The sequence below is a fragment of the Antedon bifida genome, chromosome 5, assembly GCF_963402885.1.
Source record: "Antedon bifida chromosome 5, ecAntBifi1.1, whole genome shotgun sequence".
Lineage (NCBI taxonomy): Eukaryota > Metazoa > Echinodermata > Crinoidea > Comatulida > Antedonidae > Antedon > Antedon bifida.
In genome coordinates this window covers 29,611,994-29,630,691 of record NC_136230.1, presented here as the reverse complement: position 1 = coordinate 29,630,691, position 18,698 = coordinate 29,611,994, and the positions used below count along the sequence as shown (strand labels likewise).

Here is an 18,698-nt window from a genome sequence, read left to right as displayed (position 1 = left end):
GTACCAAAAATAATAGGTTCAACTAACTCCGATTACAAATCTGTCTAGCGCCCTCATATTTAATGTGCATAAACTTTTTCATCATGTTGCAACCAATAATTTCAGAATTGTCGCTATCAAAAATCGTTTTAGCTAGTGGCTCACTGAGAAGAAAAGAGATTTTGAAGTCAACGGTAGATAAATAAATACTTACATTTTCTTATGATATTTATAATTTTATCGATTTCTAAAGCGAGACTATTAATAAATGTGCAGCTTGGAACTCTAGGCCCAGTAAGTTAGGCCCCTCGTTAGGTGCTGCCAGTGTTTGGTTTGTGGGGAATTGTTTGGATGTGTGGTTGCTGCCTCATAGACGAGTCGTTTCGTACACTGTACTTGTATACGTTACTATTATTTCTTTATTGCATAACATAAACAATATTTGGTTCTAGATGACTCTGAGGCCATATTATGAATTAATGTTTGATAATAATGCATAAACAAAGCAAATCAATAAGTAAATATCAACAGAATGCACTATTTCATTACATTATATTTATATGTCTTCTTACTTAGTAATAAGACTTGTAAGTACAGAATTACTATTAGTACTTTTAAATATGAAATTTAATTTTTGCAGGGTTTAATTTTTAACATTACACCATCAAATTTCGACGAGAATCTTGATAAAAGTCAATTTTCAACACCAGCTGAATATGTCAAAGAAACAGCAAGGAGAAAAACCCAAGAAGTGGCAGAACGATTATCAAATTTAGTAAGTAATATTTCATTTCAAGTTTGTATTATTATTATTTTGCCTGACGGAGGGGTCTGTGTGTCAATATTTTCAACACCAAAAAAGCAAAAAAATGTAAATGAATACACCTATTAAATAAATAATGTCACTATTTTTTCCACAGGGTAGTCCACCATCTCTTATAATAGGGGCCGACACCGTAGTGGTAAGTAACAATTCAGTTAAAAGCAGGATTCTTTTTAGACAAAAGTATTAGAGGCTATTTAAAAAATAGTGTGGTGGTTACTGACTCTTTGTATGAAGAGCCTACTGTAAGCTGGGAAGGGAATGTTACTGTATGTTTAATACCAAACCTGACCTTATTCACTATAAAAAAAACAAGAATAAAATGTTATAGAACAAAACAGAAGCCAACATCATCATGTAAAGAAAATTAAAATTTATTACCATAGGCTTTAGATAAGAAGATAATGGAAAAACCAGCAGACAAATCAGATGCAATAGACATGTTGACAAAACTTAGCGGACGGACACACAGCGTGTACACTGGTGTTGTATTAAACAAAGGTGCATAGCTTAAGCTCTGTCTACACTATCAAACTAGTGTGACAAAAGGTGTAATGTGCCCAAATATGATACTGATATTCCCAAATATGGTAGTGATATGACATCATCATATCCATATATGGGCACATCACATTTTGTTGTCACATAAAGTTTGATAGTGTAGACGGAGCTTTACACTGTAATGATTAAATTATGGAAGTACAGTAATTAGAACTCTTGAAATAACAGTTAAGCTCTGTCTACAATATCAAATTTTATGTGACAAAAAAAATGTGATGTGCCCATACATGGACATGATGATGTCATATCATTACCATATTTGGGCACAACTCACTCTTTTTGTCAAACTAGTTTGATAGTGTAGGCAGAGCTTTACACAAGGAAACAATCCTCAATCTACTCAGGTGTGTAATAATCTTTTTAATCATGTCAAATGAAATGTTTTACATTATTTAGCAGCATTTCAAGATGGCACCCATCAACAGGTGGTCTTTCATGAAGCAACAGATGTTAAATTTGGCAACTTGCCAGCTGATGTGATTAAGAGTTATGTCGACACTGGTGAACCAATGTAAGTTATTTAATAATGTGCCCAAATATGGTAGCGATATGCTTAAATATGGTAGTGATATGACATCATCATGTCCGTATATGGGCACATCACATTTTGTTGTCACATAAAGTTTGATACTGGGTAGATTAGAGCCTTAGACATTTTCATATTGCCTAACAAAACTCTGGTGTTTACGTACACTAGGGTGTTTATGTTTTGTTTGGTGTGTTTACTAAGTAATAATATGACCAAATAAGAAACAACAGTAGTACTGTATGATTTTGCTAGGAAACTATTGAGAAAATAGTGCCCTTAAATGTTATAAATACAAACTTTCCTTTAATGTCATTGACTATATTTTATCACCATTTATTACTGAACACTTTTTTGACATAATTTGTATTTTCTTTCAGGGATAAAGCAGGGGGATATGGTATCCAAGCATTGGGAGGAACATTAGTTGAAGGTATCCATGGCGACTACTACAATGTTGTCGGGTTTCCTTTACACCGTTTCTGCATTGAAATGCTCAAATTGTACGAAAGGAAAGGGAACACCGTCAGTTGAGACAATGCAAGATGCAACCAGTGTTGAAATTTGGGATAAAGTTTGAAAAGAACATTATTTAGACTAGGTTGTGCTCACCTCAGCAAAAGTACATCGTGGGGGGCGGGGGGTTATGGGCTGAATGATATCGGGTGGGACAATTATTTCTGGCTGTTAAAATTTTGTTTTAGCTTTTTACTTATTTTATTTTGTCTCTCCATTGAGATCAGCCATTGATACCCACAAAATGGTCATTTTTTTCAGTAATTTGGATTTATACTTAAAAGGAGTAAAATGCGAATCCTCAAGCAAAAAAGACAATTAAATAACCAAGTTTATGTATCCCTCATTTATTTACATGATGTAAAACAATCAAAATATGTCGATTTTTATAATAAAAAACAATAAACAGGTCATATCATTGTTGTTGCCTAATTACAAGCATAGGAATGCAAACATTAAATTATTATTCTACAGTCAACACAAACCACGGAAACTTGAGAGAAGATTATTAATAAAGAACTTTGTAAAACAACCAATAAAACGTAATAGGTATTAAGCTCTGTCTACACTTATCAAACTGTAATGTGCCCAAATGTGGTAGTGATATGACATCATCATGTCCATATATGGGCACATCACATTTTTTGTCACATACAGTTTGATAGTGTAGACAAAGCTTACGATAGAGCAATTACACATTCACATGTTAAAAATAGTGTTTACATAAAATATACTAATTATGGTAAATTAACAATTCAATACAAGATGCATGGTACTGTAGATAACTGAATCAACCTGTAAACGGTAATTACAACCATATATGGTATAAAACAACAAAACCTTCAAATTTTATATAAAAAAAAAGTAAAGTAGTTTTAAAATGACAATTCTATTATTTGAGGCCAGAAACAAACTAGTATAATTAATAACAGAACTGGTCTCTATAAACAATCCAAATTTGGTAAAACGCAACTAAACTTTTTAGAGGGACAGAATTTTAATGTTAAAAATATTATGCGATTGCATTTGAAACAAATTACTGCAGTAATTATGTATATTTACTGTAGTAATTCTATTTGTTTACTGCACTATTTAGATTGCTACAAAACATGTGTGCCAAGATTAGAGATTGTATATTGGTAAAAGTGACACAAGATTTGAAATCATTAAATTCCCAACGGTTGTCAGGTCTGACTGTTGTCGTGTTCGGGGAGGGAGTATGGAGTCAAATTGGGCCCAGCGCTAGAGAGCATCATTATATGAGATATATTGTAAAACATTACACAAGAAAGACTATGTTTTAGGCTAATTAACCAAAGCACACCATAGATTTCAATTTTGTTAATATAATAAACATCAAACACATTGTAAATTATTTCAGTATTGAAATAACGTATACAATTTGTAGTCATATAAAAGTCAAAACAGTTTTATTTTACACAATAGTTCAGTACTGTTGAGTTTTACATTTAATAAAATAATTATACTGTTAGTGGATTATTCCATTAAATGACAATAATATAATAATATATCAACATAGTCATAATAAAAATATATTGGTATATTTTCTTTACTTGTGCGCGATAGTTGAAAATTTGTAAAGCTCTGTCTACACTATCAAACTAGTGTGATGTACCCAAATATGGTAGTGATGTGCCCAAGTACGGTAGTGATATGACATCATCATGTCCATATATGGGCACATCACATTTTTTTAAAGTTTGATAGTGTAAACAGAGCTTAAAATACCAGAAATAAACAGTATATGTTTTTGCTTTTTCAAGAAAACCTATTGTACTGTACGTATTGATTGAATAGGTTAACAAAATGAAAATGGATGGGATCATTACAGTATTTGATGGGACTACATCAGCAATAAAACAACAGAATTGTTCATTGTACACAGTAATCTAAAAACATGTAACACAATTTAGTGTAATAATATCATAGGGGTATAACCAAAAGCATGTAAAATTAAAACAATAAAATATTCCATAAAAAGAATAAATTAACATTAAAATAGAAAAAAAACGCCCCTTTTCAATGTACATCGCAATGCATCGTCATCATACGTTCAAAAAGAAAATATTACTGTGAAAGTAATAAAGAATGAATTGTATGCGGAATGGCTTGATCCCATAACAGACTAGCAAACACATATTGCACAATTAGCTTCAGCTTTGAATTTGGTTTGGTCCTATAACTGTTAGCTATAGTTAATTAAATTGTTCAAAATGATGATTTGAATTGTAATTAGTTATTTTCTTGCTTGGTATTAAAAGAACCATTACTTTTCCATTATTTATGGCTTTGATAACTATATTTTCAGAAGATAATATGACACTAAGATGAGGGGGATAAAATGTTAAATAAAACAGAGATAAAGTTTGTAAATTCTGAATATGGCAAAATTAGCAAAAAGATCATTTACTGATCATAATTTTTAAAATTATTTAATTTACAAATTTTGTAAGTTGAGTTCAGTTTTTTTTTCATATTTTTTGTTTTTTCATTTTTTGGATTTCTGATTCTTGGCAAGACTTGCATAAGGCAATTGATTTTCGTTGTAATTAAATGATCAATATCTGTGAAATGTCGGTCAATCAATTGAAAAGGTCAAAAGATATTTGTATATTATATTATTGTATAATATATTATTGTATATTACAGTTTTTGGCAGAAGTGACACAATTTGATGTGGTAAAGGTCAACATTTTAGGAAGTGTCAAATTAAAGCTCTGTCTACACTATCAAACTAGTTTGACAAAAAAGAGTGTGATATGCTCAAATATGGTAGTGATATGACATCATCATGTCCATATATGGGCACATCATATTAATTTGTCACATAAAGTTTGATAGTGTAGACAGAGCTTAAGACCAGATGGATGTCAAATGACAAAGTTTTATCAGATGTTTGTGGAAAAAGGGATAAAAAATGTTTTCTAAAGGTTGATAGTTGTTGAGTGGCAAACGATGAATCAGATTGCAAAGTGTTACCTAAATAATAAATTTAGTTATCTACATTAAAACCATTTTCTACAAATATTGCAATCAGGGAATTATTAAATTTTACGTCGTGTGGGAGGTCATCATTGAAACGTACCAAAAATACAATATATATCATCATAATAATATTTAAAATTGAACATGCATCCGAGGCGCAAGGACCATATGCTTAGAAATTTGGCAACAAGAAGGAATGCAAGTAAGAACAGGGTGACATTAACAAATACATACACAAAGTATAAACATACACAATATAGCACAACATTCAAAGGACAAAGGTTAAAAATTCTACTAGAATATACAAATATTGAGAGAAAAAAGTAATGTTCCATTTCGAGTTTCATATTCATTTACGGAGGACTTGTTATTTTTCATACTCAAATTTCTCTGGTTTCTGTCAAGGTTACGATGATAAGTTATTTTCCTCGACAAACGCATTGCCATTCTGTATGTACGACGAGCCAAGACCATACAAATGCCCTAAGTATTTATCATCATCAATATTATCTTCGAAATAATTCTGTAAAATGTAAAGATGTCATTTACTATAAGTGTGCTCTTTAACACAGAATTAGGTTTGAAGTGTGCAATATACCAAGCTGACATTTCATATATTTAACCATGAAGTAATAATTATTACTCCATGATCTGACCCAAAAAAAAAACCAAAAAAAAAACAGGTCAGGAAAAACAAAAGCGAGCTACTCTAGGCCACTATGTGAGTCATTCCTTTATATGTCTGATGTATTGTTTTTATAATGAAAAGATTCACTTGGCATGATAATTGCAGGAATTTCCCAATATTTCAAAGATTGCTTGTCTCCCGAGAGATCATTAAGGATGAAACTTGTCTTAATGTTTTTGGATACACAGTCAACTCTCTGAAAACCAGACCCGAGGTCGAAAGGGTCCCAAATTCATTCTTACCATTAAAAACACATTCAGAATACCAGACTTTCCAGAAAACCTGACATATTAGGCCAGCCCAAAGGTGTCGGGACCTCTGGGCTTAACAGTAATACAAAAATAGGTAAATAAATATGACATAAACTTACTTCTCTCATTTTGAAAAACGTTTGTAAAGTCAATAGACTATCACTACCTGCTTGATGTTGTGGGCCTATTCTTATAACCTTTAGTAAAAAAGAAAACAATCTTTATTAATATAGTTTGTACTTCCCATAATCCATCTGCTGTGGTGATACTTCCAGGACTAAGGTAAATTTAACATGATAGCTTCTAAAAGACTTTTTCGAAGGAGTCACCCTTTAGACCCCACCTAAAGGGTCCCATATATTTTATTTTAAGAGTGGTCACTTAATTTCCAAAAGTGGTTGTATAATTTTCAAAAACCTGAAAACCTGTCAAACTTACTTCTAGATCGTCAGCAACTTCTTGTAGTCCTCCTTTAAGGTCTTTGCAGCTTTTCATCAAATATTTTACGTCATAAATTCCGGGAAAGTAAATCCGTAAGAGTTCAAAAAATTCACTTTCTTCTGACGGTAAATTAAGCCCTGTCAGTGACTTTAACAAATATGCAAAGTCATAACCACTAAAAAGAAAGTAAATAAAAAAAATTTACTTTACGGAGTAAAACTACAACAACTGATAAAACATGGATCATCTTGGCATTGTTACTAATTCATTATTTCAACATCCTTTACCAAATTGTCTGTGCTGTATTTTAAAATTGTTTAGTAGGAACGTTCTTTGATACAGCATCACATGTTTATCACATGTTTTACTGTATCATATCAAATATTTTTTATGGTTGCTGAGTATTTTAAGATAAAAATGACACATATGACACTGTATTTAGGAATACATCAAATCACATTATGACATTTGCCTAGACACACTGAATCAGCTACTGTACCTGTGAAATGTAATCCATTTTACTTCTTCATTCAAGACAATACCAGATGTCATAAGTAACTCCGCAAAATAATCTGCATCTATTCCTTCCTCCTCGTGTTTTTTAAATTGAATTCCTGAAGTTGTCAGTAACTGAATAGAGTCTTGAGCATACATATCTTCACTGTTGGTTTAGACAAATTGAAATAATATTAAGAGATCAATCAATAAAACATTTATTTTTTAAAATGGTGGCATCATCTAGAAAGCAACAAGCTTGTGACAGGAACGCCAAAACAAAATTCTGGAGTGGAGTTGTGGCTTGGTGGTTATGCTGCTTGGCTACCACTCCAAGGGTCCTGGGTTCAGGTCCTGGGTTCAAGTCCTGTCAGTGTCAGGATTTTTTCACAAAAATATCTATGTATATAAATATCACCAGGCCAGTTAGAATTTGTTCTCTGCCTGTGGTGTTTATATATATAAAAGTATCTTTTCAAAGATCCCGCTTCCTGAATAATACTAAAAGATGATGAGTGTGAAATGGTTTTCAGGGCATCACGTATGCAAAACCCAGGAGAGCAACAAATCGCTCTCCTCAAATCACCGAGGAGAGCAATTCGCTCTCCTTGCAAAAATTTTAAATCGCTCTCCTCAAATATTTATGTTGAAGTTGAAGGATGGTCGCCCTTATTAAAAATGGCTGGCCCTTATTAATTTTTTGTACACATTTTTTTGCCCGACAGGGGATAACCCCCCCCCCGCCGGGCACAACAAAATTCCCCACACCCACCTTTACACACAATATTTTCCGTGGGGATCGTATTATTCTACAGTACAAAAAACTCAAGCCAATTTTTTTTTTTATGGCCTGCCTGGGTAGATTGGGTTTCAGGAGCCTGGAGAATCCTGTCCTGGCCAACTATATGCCTTTAGCCTAGCTTTTCTAGCCTAGCTTGTTGGCCTAGAAATCAGACAGAAAACCTGAAAAGTATTTACCTGCAATTCATAAATTATACCATTCTAACATGCAACAGCCATTAAAATATTGATAATAAGTTACAAAGTGTCATTTTAAAATAATTAAGAAAGATATTTGATCGTGTTTACATGTGTCACACATGGGCGCACGCACAATAGGGGAGGGCTGAGAGAGCTTCTAGAAGATGCTGACGTCACACATCAGCACGTGTTTTGAGGAGGATTTGAGTGACCAAAATTGGTTAGAACTTTCGAAGAAATAATCCATCTTCAAAATGACATAATTAAAGCAACCAGCAGCTAAGCTTTTTTAAATAATAAACATTATATTTAGGCCTCCTATATTAATGTTTCCTTTTAAAATTAAATATATTTTATTAACTCGTTCCATAAAAACATAAAGGGAAAAAAGTATTGGTTGGGACATGATCTTCCTGTAAAGGAGGTGTTTCTATGACACCGTACTGGTTGCACTATGAGGCGATGAAGTAAACTCGCCCTTGAATGCGCGCAGGCAGGGGAATCCCCTTTGTTGGTACCTCGCACTGTGAGATGGAGCGCGATGAATTGCTCTCCTTTTCGAAGGTTGTTGATTGCGATCGCGCTCGCGATCCTTAAAAACGAGGGACTGCCATTAGGCTTGTAGCTTTATAACTTAGCTTATATATTATTAGCCTAGGCCTAGATTGGTTTTAACTTTTAAAAATCCACGTGTTTTTAGGCTTCTTGACAGAAAAATCAACACTGTCAAAAGCTAGGCTCTATTTTGAAAATTAAGGAGCGCGATAAATTGCTCTCCTCGAAGCCTGTTGAGGAGCGCGGAGGAGCGCGGTCGCGCAGGCGCTCCTTATAAATGATGCCCTGGGTTTTGCTGCAAATTATTAAATGACAAATAAGTGTTCTACAGTACTTACACTAAGTTAAATTTAAAATTAAATTGATAGGTAGATGGTGTTCCAATGGGCAGTAAGCCCTTTTCATCTGAAAACGTTAATCCAAGTTGAATAATTTTCAGCAGGTCAACATTGCACCGGTGGAGTTGATAGTGGAACTCTGCAGGGCTTTTGAACTCTCCGATTGGCCTAGCAACTACACCAGGAAATTCTGTATCCTAAAACAAAATCAAAAGAATATGTTAAGTTATATTAATTTAAGGTATTTATAAAGACTTTAGATGAACTATCAAACTAGTATGGTATGGTAAATGTGGTAGTGATATGACATCATCATGTTTATATATGGGCACATCTGATTTTTTTGTCACATAAAGTTTGATAAGGCTTTAGTCATTGTGTTCTGTCAAAGGTTTACACTCCCCTGTGTCTTTTTTGTTATGGATGGGGTAATAGCACTCTCAATGAAATAGAAACAAGGGAATGAAAAAGGAAGGAAGGGAAAGGGCATAGACCATGGTGTGGTTCACTGAGGCTCAGTGTGCCAATTTGTCGAAACAATTGACAAACATCACGGAAACCTACCATTGCGACAAACGGGTATTTCTGAACAAGGAGCCTAATTTTCCTAAACACTTCTTCAAGATTTGAAGCCCACACATCTATAATCACAGCCTCATTCGTTTGTGATGGCATAATGTAACGTTTGCTTTCTTCTTCTTTAGTCTATTTTCAAACAAGTTATTCCGATATCAAAAGCTGAAATTGTTAGAAAAATAATCACTTTATTTTACTTCAATTGACATTAGGTTACAAATAGTACTAAACAAAGAATATTTACTTAAAAACGTTCACTCTAAAATCAAACAACCACCATCAAATTCAACTGAATGTTTTTTTGTATTTTGTAATCCGATTTTTAAAATTTTTTTTGATAAACTTTATTTATTTGTTGGATGATTGAAATAAAGACACTCATGATTGATTGACTGTCAACCTAACCCAGTGTAACTTTTTGATTTAAAAATTGGAAATTAAGCATGTGTAGTGCTAGCCCTGGCACCCACTCTATCGCACCGGCCTGCTTCAAGAAGACATCAACCCGAACCGCTCACACACACAAGGATTCAGGAAAGAAGAAGGCGGCCAACGCATTTAAAATAAAGTAGGCATGGGGATTTAAGAGCCTAAAGTGTCATTAGCACAGCATAAAAAGGTTCTTAGTTTGCCATTGCAGTACACAATATTTTGTAATTTTCAACATTATATTTATCGTTTACCTCCCTTCTCCGAAAAACAAAAAAATGCTGCAAAAACGATGCCTTTTACGTTTACATTATTCCAAAGCACAAAAAGGTCAAATTCAGCATGATGGGAAGGAATCTTGCATGTACCATTTTACGTTATGGGGACAGATATTTTACATTATTGTAAAAAACTAAGTTATAAATAGCAACGAGCATTTTTAAATAACACAGCAATTATTTAAAATAATTGTCAAGTTACAGCTATAAAATTACACAATAATTTATAATTATTAGACACCTTTAATTATTAATTACACATAATATCCCCCACAGAACAGAGTGGACGGATTACACAGAAAGAAGTTGACCCTTCCGAGTTTGACATCATACCTATTTACACAGCCGTCGTGCATATTGCGTAGTCACAAAATTATATTTTAAGTCTGTGGCAGCTTTGGGGTACCGGCTGCCGTGGAGATATCCTTGTTAAATAAGCAAAACAAAAAATGACAAAATTGTGTTTCGATTCCCAATCAATCAATGATTTTTAGTCCCATGATATTATGGATTGGTTTTTCAAGAGTAAAAGCGAATTACCTGCAGTAACTCACCTCCAACAAAAGAGAACTCAACAAATCGATTCTTTGAAGACATATAACCATAAGTAAGTTATAAAATCCTTTATTTTTTAAAGAGAAAAATGCTAGGCTAGGATTGGAATAGGATAGGATTCGACAGGAGGTAGTGGTAGTGGTACAGTAGGTGGAGAGGACGTGGACGTGTGTAATTAAACAACGCAAACTAGATAGGAATGAGGAGGGATCCTGTGGACATTTTAGGCCTAAATTTGCTTTTTATGTACTCACTCACAGAAAATAGTATCCTGACCTTTTTATTTAAAGTTTAATACATTATTTATTGTAGTGTTTTGTACAAATTGTATTTGACAATATTAATAATAAATATTGAAAATCATGTTTTAAAAATAAAATGTTTTATCTTTCAAAGTGTTGCTGAAATAAAGCGTGATGAAGAATATAGAGTATCATTTACTGTCAGTGGCCATACCGTGGCACTAAACATGTAAGATCGCTGTAGTAATATTTCTATTATTATGTTTAATCAATGACACTGCAAATTACTTTGTTTTCTGAAACCATTCAGAGTGAATTTAATTTAACGTAATAAAGTTTGCCTAGCAATCAATCTGCTCACACTTGAGTTTATACAGTCAACTCTCCCAATACCTGGCCTAATAATATTTCTGGTTTTCTAGAGAATCTGGTATTCTGAATGTTTGGGAGAATTGACTGTAAGTTTTAAAAATACAAAAGTCATGTAGCTATAATCATCTTCTGTTTGCTATAGTATTAGTTAATCAATTCCATTTGAAGACTCTTTTTTGAAGGTCCAACATAATACAATTACAAATGAACCTCCTATATTACTATATTATATAAGTCAAGTAAGAAAACACTTTACTCTAGGCCTATAACAATTTAATTTTTATTTGACTTCAGAACACTTCCACCTAAGTTTCCAGAAGACAAACCAATTGTGAAAGTATCTCCTCCTCTACGTCATCCATGGGTCAGCAAGCATATGCTTGTTACTGGTTGTAGAAGTTTGAATAATGTAAGAACTGTCTTCATCGATACCTGTATTAGTTTAAATAATCAGTGGCGTAACAGCTATGATCGCTCACTGGCTAAACCCATGAGTCTGAGCAGTGCCCAGATGAAAAACGACATTAAAATATGTCGAAAAAGGCTAAAAAACCCCGAGGCCTCCAGCGTTGTTGGGCCACTTAGGGTTACTAAACCAGGAGCCTTGGGCCTCTGCGTTACGCCACTGTAAATAATATTAAATATTTTGTTTGAATCAAATGAATTGGATCTACTATAGCTATTAGAATATGGTCTTTTACAATATGTTAGACAAAAGAAAAGAAAATTTGTATTCAAACCCAATAAAAATTACTAACCACCATGGATGAATTAGTACAGACAAAATGTAAAAGCAATTATTACTCACTTGACAATAGACCAGGAAGTGGAGGTGTGAACAAGCCAATCAAAGCATTGTTCACACTAAATTGTTTTTTACCTTGGAAATATAATTTTTAACACTATTGTTAAAGCTTGGTTCCCACTAGTAAGCGAATTGACCAATCAAAAGAAATGGATTGTACTGTCGCTTGTGATTGGTCAATTCGCTTTTTAGTTGTGTCCAAGTGGGAACTAAACTTTAGTAATTCCTTTTTTAATTTATTTTTATATTTGCTTCTTAATTCAGTTTGTAGTAAATTCAGTACTAGGTCGTGTCATAAGAGATATAGTTACAGAATTTGAAAAGGCACCTCCTGTAGTATTTGCTGAAAGTACCAATCAACCGTAAGTGACCTTTAACCTTCATCTTTCGTCTGATACCATATATGAATAGTACTTGGGTTTTTGACCAATCAGAATATGCACTGTTCACTATTATACAGTATAAAGCTTTTTTTTTTTCAGACCTAGTCACATGCCTGCATTACCATATCCCCAACCCCAAGGCATGCCAGCATTTCCCCAAAGTATGCCGCCGCCATATGGACAACCATCCACGGTGGCTGGCAACGTAGGTATGTATCCTATGCCAGGTCACACTATGCCACCTGTAAACGGTTCATCTATGTACCCTACAACCAGTAACACACAAGGAAATGATGTCTCTTTAGTAAGTTTTTATGAAATTCTTTGAGCAGAAAGTAACAAACCATTATTTTTAAAATACACTTCGTTTTTATGCACTGATTATACAGTCACATGTCGAACTAGCACTTTTTCATAGTACAAACTAGGACTAAATATCATTAATAATAATATATGAGTTCTTGTATAGTGCCGAATTCTAACAAATGGATCATTGCTCATGGCCCTGTGGACCCAGATGTTACACTTTTCTACTACATGCCTCTCCCCTAAGGGTCATGTTAGTGCAGTCACTTTAAGGCACTTTATCGTCTGTCCACGACAGTGACTACGTGTGAACTAGTACACATATGACCTTTAAAAAAGCTAGTTCAGCCACTCCTAATTTCCTTATTAAACACTTTCATGTTTCCACACAGGGTGCCCACAATTTTCAAGTACAAACAGAGTTTCCTGAATTACAAAACAAATCAATAGATGAACTCAAAATATTAATGGAGGATGAAGAAAAACTATTAAACATGGTTCTATATTCAGAGCAAATGGAAAGATTAAAAGACGAAAGGAACAGATTAAATGAATCCTGTGAAGAATTATCAAGTGAGTGTTAAGCTCTGTCTACACTATCAACCTAGTTTGACAACAGAAGTGTGATGTGCCCAAATGTGGTAGTGATATACCCAAATATGGTAGTAATATGACATCATCATGTCCATATAAGGGCACATCACATTTTGTTGTCGCATAAAGTTTGATAGTGTAGACAAAGCTTTAAAAATCATCATACAATAAATGTTTTGAGTCAAGTGGGTGAGCAGTTAAGGCATGGACACCACATGACAAACCATAGCCAGCACAGGTTCAAGGCTCTCCTAGACCATAGTTCTGGTGGTAGAACAAGTCTTCTAAGATAAAACTGGAGGTCCAGTGTACACATCTGGTTTGTGTACACTTTAAAGAACCTAGTACATGCTTTGAAAGAGTAGTGGGTTGCCCCGGTGTACTGGTCCATCTCAGCCCCTATCATTCACTGTGGGTCCGTAGAGGACCTATCCAAATTTGTATCAATTAAGGATAAATATTACCTATATCCTTTCAGCATTACAGCTTTGTTATATGAGGGAGTTATACCACTGATATGGTTATTATACAAAATACAGAATATGGAAACAAACAAGATCTATTTCATAACCCACTTTGTCATTAATTATTATTATTTATTATTGTTTTTCAGAAACAAATATGAGTTATAAACCAGAATTAGAAAGTAGGAAAGAGAAATTAAAAGAAGCATATAACAAAATGCTGGAAGCTAGGAACAGCTTTGATATGAAATGTTTGCATCAGCAAAGTATTAATGAGGTAATGAATTAGTTGCAATGTAAATGAAACTGCTCATTTGAAATGTTTTCATTTTGTCCTCTCTTTTTGTTTCATTTTAACTTCCAGGGAGGAGGGCTTTGTGATAGGTTATGATGGAGTACTAAAGTGAATTATTGCCAACTCTTCTATAATAATAATACTTTTTTTGAATCTACACCTTATAAATAGTGCATTCATAAATCATTCCTACAACAGACAAATACAATTTCAATGGGATAAGACTTGGAACAATTTTAAAATCACAAATGTATTGTATAATGTATGTATGATGTACAATTTCAATGGGATAAGACTTGGAACAATGTTAAAATCGTTGTAAGCACTGCTGCTGTAAATGGTATAATCCTGCTTAATAAGTCTTCTCACCTTTATTTCATCCACAGCAATTATCGCCCGAAATTATTTTATATAATTTAAAAGTATCAGTCGCAGATGCAGACACTGAATCGGAGGAATTGGCAGAATCATATCTAGACAATAAAATGGAGACGGATGAATTCCTAAAATCATTTATGGACTCTAGAATAGTAAGTACCATGGAAACATTCAAGCTTGGTTCCTACTTGGACGCAAAGACCCATTACGTGATCATCTGACCTTTGACCTCTGACCTTGCGTTGCATCCAAGTGTGAATTAAGCTTTAAGCTCATGTATGATGTATTTTATATAGAAGAACTATGGCTATAGATTTTAAAGTCTTTGCTATATGGACTGAAACATGGATTTGTTTTTGTCATAGTTGCCATCCGGGTTTGAGATCACATTTAAACATCCATCCGTGGTTCGCATGGAATATGTCATAAATGTTCCACATATTGTACATGTTGATGCCAGGCAAAGTTCTGACAAGGCCATGGCTACAACATGGTTTAATGGAACTAGTATCGTAGCGCCCTCTATTTGAGGCAATCAGAAAAATGAAATGCTTTTTACTGCAGGGGGGGGGAGGTACCTCATTGTCTTATATTCACTGATAATCAATGATCTCAATTTTTTTCTTTTTTTTTTCATTTAGAAAGTTCATTTAAGGAAAGTTAAAGAGGATAAATTACACCAAATGCTGACCGAACGTGGAGGTGTATCATTTTGATATCACAAGCAGTTTCTCAACTGATAAAGAAGATAGCGCCATCAACAGGCCAAGATATCACTTGAACAATTCCTCCATGAAATAACAATCATATGACCAGGTGTGCCATATCTGATTGGTTGTTTACAAATGTGAGGTGCTGGACTGAAAGACTATAAAGAAATTAATTAACCAGTCACATAAATACTGACTGATTTAATGAGAATGATGTAATATGCTTAATTTGGAATCTTTGAACAACAAACATTTTTAAAAATATTGTTGATAACATTTATTTATAAACTGAAAATATAATTGTTTTATCATTCTTTTCTAATCATATCATATTGCAGCTATAGAAACAAGTATATTACTAACAATTATAACAGTTGTAGGTCTGTTACTGGACTTTACCATTATTAATATTTTATAATTATTAACTCTTATTCTCTTTCATTCCATGATTATTATTAAGAGTTCACTAATTTGAATATTTACTAAAATTTTTATTAAAAATCACTTTTTAAAGCACATCCAAATATGACATTCTAAAAAACCCTTAATAGAAATATAAATCATAGCATGGTGGACGATAGCGGGCTTTTCCAGTTTATTAAAGAGGACGATCAAGAGTTTTTATTAATTAATGATACACCCTGTTGATTTAAAGAGGGTAATAGGATAGAATCCAGCTCTTTTATAAAAATCAATTTTTTGTCCAAGGGAATCTGGGATTCGAACCTGTAACCTCTTAGTGTCGGGTTTACTTTTACCCTTTTTAACAAATATTTGTAGTCAAGGAAATTTAAGATATCACTTACAGTTTACTGTATTTCTAAGAGATTTTGTTTTAAATAATCGCCATGAAATTGACTTAATGTTTATTATTCGCAATATTATAAGATAGCTTAAGTTTATTATAAGTGTAAATTGATTTTAAGAAGTTGGTTGCTCTATATATATAAATATTAGTTTATGGTGTGCATATCAAAATGTTATCGGGGTTTCACCTACAGTTTTAAATTATATACTAATTATATACTCGCAAACAGTAATGCTCTTGCTTTTACTAAGGTTTGGTTCCCTCTAGAACACAATGAAAGGAAATAAGGGCAACGTGTCGTGATTGGTCAACTTGCTTGCGGACGCAACGCAAGGACGTAAACGCAACGCATGCGAGTTGACCAATGACAAGCGACAGTTTGAATAATCCGTCGCTTGTGATTGGTCAAATAGCCTACGTTGCTTTACGTCTCTAGTGGGGACCAAGATTAAAGGCCAATTTAGACGTTAAGGTGTATATGTCCATAGAGATATTATAGTGAATGTAATATATCTATATGTCTTACTATTATATTTCTATGATTCGTCCAACAACCAGATATCGTGTACTACGAAGTCGAAATCAGGGAAACGTCATTTTGGGGATTCCTTCCAAATTCCTGGTTACGTAATTGGAACAATCATTTATCCTTATTAATGAACCAAAGAGAAGAATACCATTAATTCATTGTTAGAAACAGAGTTCATTGGCATCCGGGAAGGGAGTCTTACGCTGGGGTTAAAAGGCAAAATAACGGTATCAGTGATGGCCCTTATAATTACAGTTTAGCCCCATTGGCGTGTCATAGCAGTTGCAGTATATTGTTTTTAGGGTCAGCTGAGTTGTTCTGTATGTAATGTATGTTTAGGCCTACTAAATTGGACCTATTATTATACCTTTTATAAGTTTTGAAGCAATAGTTATGAAATTAAATTCTTTAAAGATGATATATAGTATACTGTACTTTGTTTTTCTGTCGTCAACAGTAGGCATTTAAAGACTAAGCAAGGAAAACAGTGTATGGTATGATAGAACATTAGTAAAACATTCAAATATGGCATCCAATACAATTTCTCGCATTGGGACGATTTCTGAAAACGAAGAAAATGGTGTTAGTCCTGCCATTTGTAAAATCACGCAGTTTATAATGTCACTTTAACAGGACAAATAATGACATTTCTTATGACATATACACATTGTCCCAAACTACAAACTATTATTCAGTATATTTCGATGTCAAGCACAAAAAAGGGCGCACACGTGTTGTAAGCTCACGATGCTAAATTGAATTATCGTGGCACGCAACGTTGAATCAAATATTTATTAGAAAAGGATGTGAGTAAGGGATCGTCCTGATTTTCCCTATTTTTTGTTACGTTTTTTCTCCCTGTTTTCCCTTCCTAGATTTAAAAATATCGCTGTCATGTGCTGAAGTGGGAGAGGTGGGACAAAATTCTGAGAGTATATATATGAATATATAACAGGTTTAGGGCTCAAAAGTCACAATGCTGTATCATTTCCACAATATTTGCCCGGTATCATTATTCGGTAATAGGGTTAGGTTATTATCTATGATACAGGCGACACATATGCAACACATGTGATGCTGTATTAACGAATATTCCTATGTTACTGGAGAAATCTTGATACAATGCCAGAAGAGCACTGTTTCTGCACAAATTCGTAAAAATACGATTAACTTATTGGCTCTGGTATGCGGATCATCGTCATAGCCAGTAAGTTGAAATTTTGACATTTCTTCCATTTGATAGTGAAGACAAAACACAAACGAAACAAGAAAAAGAACAAAACAATGTTGTTATACACCAAGTGTAACTGTTTTAAGTAAAGTGGTTTATTCTAGGCTTATAATGTTCGGAAGGATATGCATCCGTCTGTCTATTAAGGCTCACTCGAGAGTTCCTGGGGCCAGAACAAGAACTCATCAAGTGGATGATAATATCAAGGACCTTTTTCCTTTCTTTGTGCTACAATCATTGCGGCGATAAAACCGAGTTAGTCTGTGTCTTCTTATCTTGTTTCTATTATTGTCACTTGCACAACAACAAAATAACTAAATCGGAACTTTGGGGATTTCCTTTAAACGTCGTCGTTATTAATTCTTCCTGTAGCCTACGAGTATGTTGAAATGTTCTTTGTATTGTGTCATGCGTAAATGACGCAATATAAATAAATACATTTATAATAATATATCGGGCAATCTTCTAAAGCTCTGTCTACACTATCAAACTAGTTTGACAAAAAAAGTGTGATGTGCCCATATATGGGCACAACACATTTTTTGTCACATAAAGTTTGATATTGTAGACATAGCTTAAATAA

The 18,698-nt window shown here is 33.7% G+C and overlaps 3 protein-coding genes across 3 annotated transcripts in view; 2 read left to right on the top strand and 1 right to left on the bottom strand.

The window, feature by feature from the left end:
- Window positions 1-2,975, top strand: part of LOC144843618 (putative bifunctional dTTP/UTP pyrophosphatase/methyltransferase protein) — a 65,056-nt gene extending 62,081 nt beyond the window's left edge. The window contains exons 2-7 of the mRNA XM_078700486.1: window positions 80-173; window positions 620-754; window positions 900-941; window positions 1,189-1,303; window positions 1,763-1,874; window positions 2,270-2,975. Of these exons, the coding sequence (XP_078556612.1) occupies window positions 84-173; window positions 620-754; window positions 900-941; window positions 1,189-1,303; window positions 1,763-1,874; window positions 2,270-2,423 (648 nt within the window). The 5' untranslated portion in view covers window positions 80-83 and the 3' untranslated portion in view covers window positions 2,424-2,975. The remainder of the gene's footprint in view (window positions 1-79; window positions 174-619; window positions 755-899; window positions 942-1,188; window positions 1,304-1,762; window positions 1,875-2,269) is intronic.
- A 253-nt stretch (window positions 2,976-3,228) lies between these two features.
- On the bottom strand, window positions 3,229-10,498 carry LOC144843614 (CCR4-NOT transcription complex subunit 7-like). The gene is made up of 7 exons (XM_078700482.1): window positions 10,420-10,498; window positions 9,725-9,898; window positions 9,161-9,357; window positions 7,291-7,452; window positions 6,789-6,966; window positions 6,470-6,547; window positions 3,229-5,934 (listed from the first exon to the last, which is right to left on the bottom strand). The coding sequence occupies exons 2-7, from the start codon at window positions 9,833-9,835 to the stop codon at window positions 5,818-5,820; spliced, it is 843 nt and encodes a 280-aa protein (XP_078556608.1). The 5' UTR covers window positions 9,836-9,898; window positions 10,420-10,498; the 3' UTR covers window positions 3,229-5,817.
- Window positions 10,499-10,867: 369 nt separating this feature from the next.
- LOC144843606 (vacuolar protein sorting-associated protein 37A-like) lies at window positions 10,868-17,302 on the top strand. Its single transcript, XM_078700468.1, has 9 exons — window positions 10,868-11,050; window positions 11,395-11,469; window positions 11,907-12,021; window positions 12,682-12,779; window positions 12,900-13,104; window positions 13,499-13,679; window positions 14,314-14,441; window positions 14,846-14,989; window positions 15,479-17,302. The coding sequence occupies exons 1-9, from the start codon at window positions 10,950-10,952 to the stop codon at window positions 15,551-15,553; spliced, it is 1,122 nt and encodes a 373-aa protein (XP_078556594.1). The 5' UTR covers window positions 10,868-10,949; the 3' UTR covers window positions 15,554-17,302.
- The last annotated feature ends 1,396 nt before the right edge of the window (window positions 17,303-18,698 follow it).

What these genes read in the sequence shown, in the direction of transcription:
- LOC144843606 (XM_078700468.1), top strand. Translation starts at nt 10,950, where the DNA reads ATGGATTGGTTTTTCAAGAGTAAAAGCGAATTACCTGCAGTAACTCAC. An exon ending in CATACCGTGGCACTAAACAT is followed by an intron (nt 11,470 to 11,906) that starts GTAAGATCGCTG and finishes ATTTGACTTCAG; the next exon opens with AACACTTCCACCTAAGTTTC. An exon ending in GTTGTAGAAGTTTGAATAAT is followed by an intron (nt 12,022 to 12,681) that starts GTAAGAACTGTC and finishes TTCTTAATTCAG; the next exon opens with TTTGTAGTAAATTCAGTACT.
- LOC144843614 (XM_078700482.1), bottom strand. Translation starts at nt 9,835, where the DNA reads ATGCCATCACAAACGAATGAGGCTGTGATTATAGATGTGTGGGCTTCA. An exon ending in AAATGGATTACATTTCACAG is followed by an intron (nt 6,967 to 7,290) that starts GTACAGTAGCTG and finishes CTTTCTTTTTAG; the next exon opens with TGGTTATGACTTTGCATATT. An exon ending in CGTTTTTCAAAATGAGAGAA is followed by an intron (nt 5,935 to 6,469) that starts GTAAGTTTATGT and finishes TACATTTTACAG; the next exon opens with AATTATTTCGAAGATAATAT.